This window comes from Elaeis guineensis, chromosome 13, assembly GCF_000442705.2.
Source record: "Elaeis guineensis isolate ETL-2024a chromosome 13, EG11, whole genome shotgun sequence".
Classification (NCBI taxonomy): Eukaryota; Viridiplantae; Streptophyta; class Magnoliopsida; order Arecales; family Arecaceae; genus Elaeis; species Elaeis guineensis.
In genome coordinates, this window is record NC_026005.2 from 62,213,813 (window position 1) to 62,217,232 (window position 3,420).

A 3,420-nucleotide genomic window follows, 5' to 3' on the forward strand; every position below is an offset into this window, starting at 1 on the left:
AGAGAAGATTTGTTGGGTTCAATTTTGAAAGCAGACCTACCAATATCTAAACACTACCGAGCTAAAAAAACAATGAGAAAATCATTCGGTAAGGGAACTAGAGAAAAATTCCTATTGCAATTAATCCATTCTGATGTTTGTGGCCCAATGAATGGGAGGGCAAGGCATGGAGCTCGGTATTTCATCATGTTTATTGATGATTTCACACAATATGGTTTCATTTATTGATTTCTCACAAATCTAAAGTATTGGATTGCTTCAGAAAGCATGTGAACCAAGTTGAGAATCAACTTGACAAACATGTCAAAGCTTTGAGAATGGACAGAGGGCATGCATACTTATCTGAATAATTTAAAGCTTTTATTGATGAAAAAGGTATATCTAGATAATTAACTATTTCTAGAACTCTATACCAAAATGATGTTGCAAAAGGAGGAATAGGAAACTCTTAGATACGATTAGGTCAATGATGGTACAAGCTAATTTGCCTTATTGGGGTGATGTGTTATTGATCATAAATAAATATTCTTAATCATGTCCTCTCGAAATCAATTAATTCCACTCCCTATGAATTATGGTCTAGTAGAAGACCTGACCAAGCAACTTACGACCGTGGAGGTTAGCTGCTTGTGTTCATGACCCATCTCATAAATATGAAAAATCAGACCTAAATGGAAAGAAGTATATTTTCATAAGATACTCTAAGCAATCCAAAAGATCTACATTTCTTAGAGAACAAGTAGACGAAAGCATTATTAAATTTGAATCAAGGGATGCCACAATCTTGGAAAGTCAATTTACAAGCAGAGGTGAGGTTGATAAGGATTTTTAATTCTATGAAATAGAAAATCCTAATGAAAGTGAAATCATTGAACAACCAAATAAACAATTATCATGGTATCCTAAGCCAAGAGAGGGCAATCCACTTACCAATGATTGGATCAAGAAGAACCTTAAATACATAGAAGTAGTCATGAAAGATTACCTCATCATTATTTCAACATCGAGGGTGTGGCTTTTATGATTGCTCCACGAGATGAAAGTGAGTCTAAAATAGTAGAAGAAGCTCTTTCAACCTTAGCAAAAGAAGAGCAAATGGATCTATTGAAAAATATAAGGCACATTTAGTGGCTAAGGGTTACACTTAATAAGAGAATATTGATTATGAGGAAACTTTTTCACTTGTAGTGAGGTTTGCCTCGATTCGCCTAATCTTTGCAATAGTTGCATATTTAGATTTAGAATTACATCAAATGGACATAAAAAATATATTTCTCAATAAAGAACTAAATGAAAAGATTTATATGGAATAGCTGAAAGTTTTTGAATCAGTGGACCAAGGGCGTAAGGTGTGCAAGCTTCAAAGGTCTATATATGATTTGAAATAATCATCTAAACAACAATATTTGAGATTTCATCACATCATAACATCTTATAGATTTGTGATGACCGATGAAGAACATCATATGTATGTCAAGCAATCTAAAAATGATTTCGTAGTTCTATCTCTCTATATGGATGATAGTTTGCTAGCTGAAAATTCAATAGGTTTTATCATTGTCATTAAGGAATGGCTGTCCTTCAATTTTGAAATGAAGGACATGAGAGAGACTGCATATGTGTTTGGAGTTAAGATCATAAGAAATTGATCAAAGAAACTTCATAAGAAATCGATCAAAGAAACTCCTAGCCATATCTCAAAAACTATACACAAGATTGCTATCCAATTGATGCACTAGTAGCAAAGGGTGAGACCCTATAGTCAAAATATGTGCCCTAAAACTCCAAAAGAATGTAAACAAATGAGAAAAGACCCTTACTCCAATGTTGTTGGGTGTCTTACATATGTTAAAATGTGTACTCAGCCTGATATCTACTATGTCATCGGCTTGGTCAGCCGTTTTCGATCAAACCTGGGTTCGATCAAACCTGGGTTCGATCAAACCTGGGACCAAAGCACTGGAAAATAGTCTAAAGAGTTTTGAAATATTTACAAGGTATAGCAGATTTTTGCTTATGTTATTAAGAAAAAGATTTGTGCTTGATTGGATATACTAATGCTAATTGGGGTGGAGATCCAGATGAGCGCAAATCCACATTAGGATATATAGTTTTGCTTAATAATGGTGCCATATTATGGAGTAATAAGAAGCAAATATGCATATCTTTATCAAGTATGGAGGCTAAGTTTATAGCATATGCTGCTACCACACAAGAAGCAATTTGACTCAAAAGAATTTTATGATACTTAGAGATTGTCTCTAATACATGTAGGTCTATGATAGTCTTTTGTAATAGTTAAGTAGCAATTGCTTACACTAAAGATCCAATATTTCACACCATGCACCATTCTCATTCCTCACCACCACCATTCTCCTCTCCATGTTTATCTCCCTCTCCTCCGCCCAGTCCCACCTCTGCCGCACCTCTTGCGGCGTCATCCCCATCCGCTACCCCTTCGGCATCGACGACGGCTGCGGCAGCCCCTACTACCGCAGCATGCTCCTCTGCACCAACTCCTCCCGCCTCATCCTCCGCACCCCTTCCGGCAACTACCCGGTCGCCGCCGTCGACTACGCCGATCCCCACCTCCTCGTCACCGACCCCTCCATGTGGAGCTGCCCTTCCGACGACGACAACAACAACTTCTACTACGACGACGACGATGAGCGCGTCGCTTTCCGCCGCCCGGTCACTCCCTTCAGCCTCGACACCAGCACTCGCTTCTCTCTCTCCCCCAAGAACGACTACCTCTTCTTCAACTGCAGCGAGGACTCGGTCATCATCCAGCCGAAGCCGAGCTTCTGCGAGCGGTTCCCCGACCGCTGCGACTCGGCCTGCGACAGCGCCGGGTATCTGTGTCGCAACTTGCCGGTGTGTCCGAATGCTCTGGTCGAGACGAGGACCAGCTGCTGCTCTTACTATCCCAAGGCTTCAGAGTCGTTGAGGCTGATGCTGAGGCATTGTGCTTCTTATACTAGCGTGTACTGGTGGACGGTGGGAGCGAGCTTTCCGCCGTATGATCAGGTGCCGGAGTATGGGATCCGGGTGGATTTCGAGATCCCGGTCACCACTTGGTGTCTCCAGTGCCGGGAGAGAGCGAGGGGTGGGGGAACGTGTGGGTTCGACACGGAGTCGCGGAGCTTTCTTTGTCTCTGTGATGAAGGGAATGTTACTACTTATTGTTCCGGTTAGTCTCTCTGTCTCCATGCTGCTAGCTTGCTCACTTTCCAGATCCAACTTATATTATGTCATATAGTCGCACATCTAGATTATTTCGATTTTTAGGGTTTTACGAGAAACAAATTATAGATTAAACCATAGATCACTCAACTATAAGTGTAGCATCTGTGGAAAATATAAAATAGAATAAAGAAAGATGTAAAGCTACATGCGATTCTTCTTTTGGGTAAACGAGTC

General features: G+C 40.4%; 1 protein-coding gene across 1 annotated transcript; it reads left to right on the forward strand.

The window, feature by feature from the left end:
• Window positions 1-2,357: 2,357 nt before the first annotated feature.
• On the forward strand, window positions 2,358-3,195 carry LOC105060670 (uncharacterized). Its single transcript, XM_010944464.3, has one exon. It carries the CDS (start codon window positions 2,383-2,385, stop codon window positions 3,193-3,195), a length of 813 nt encoding a protein of 270 aa, XP_010942766.1. The 5' UTR covers window positions 2,358-2,382.
• Window positions 3,196-3,420: the final 225 nt, after the last annotated feature.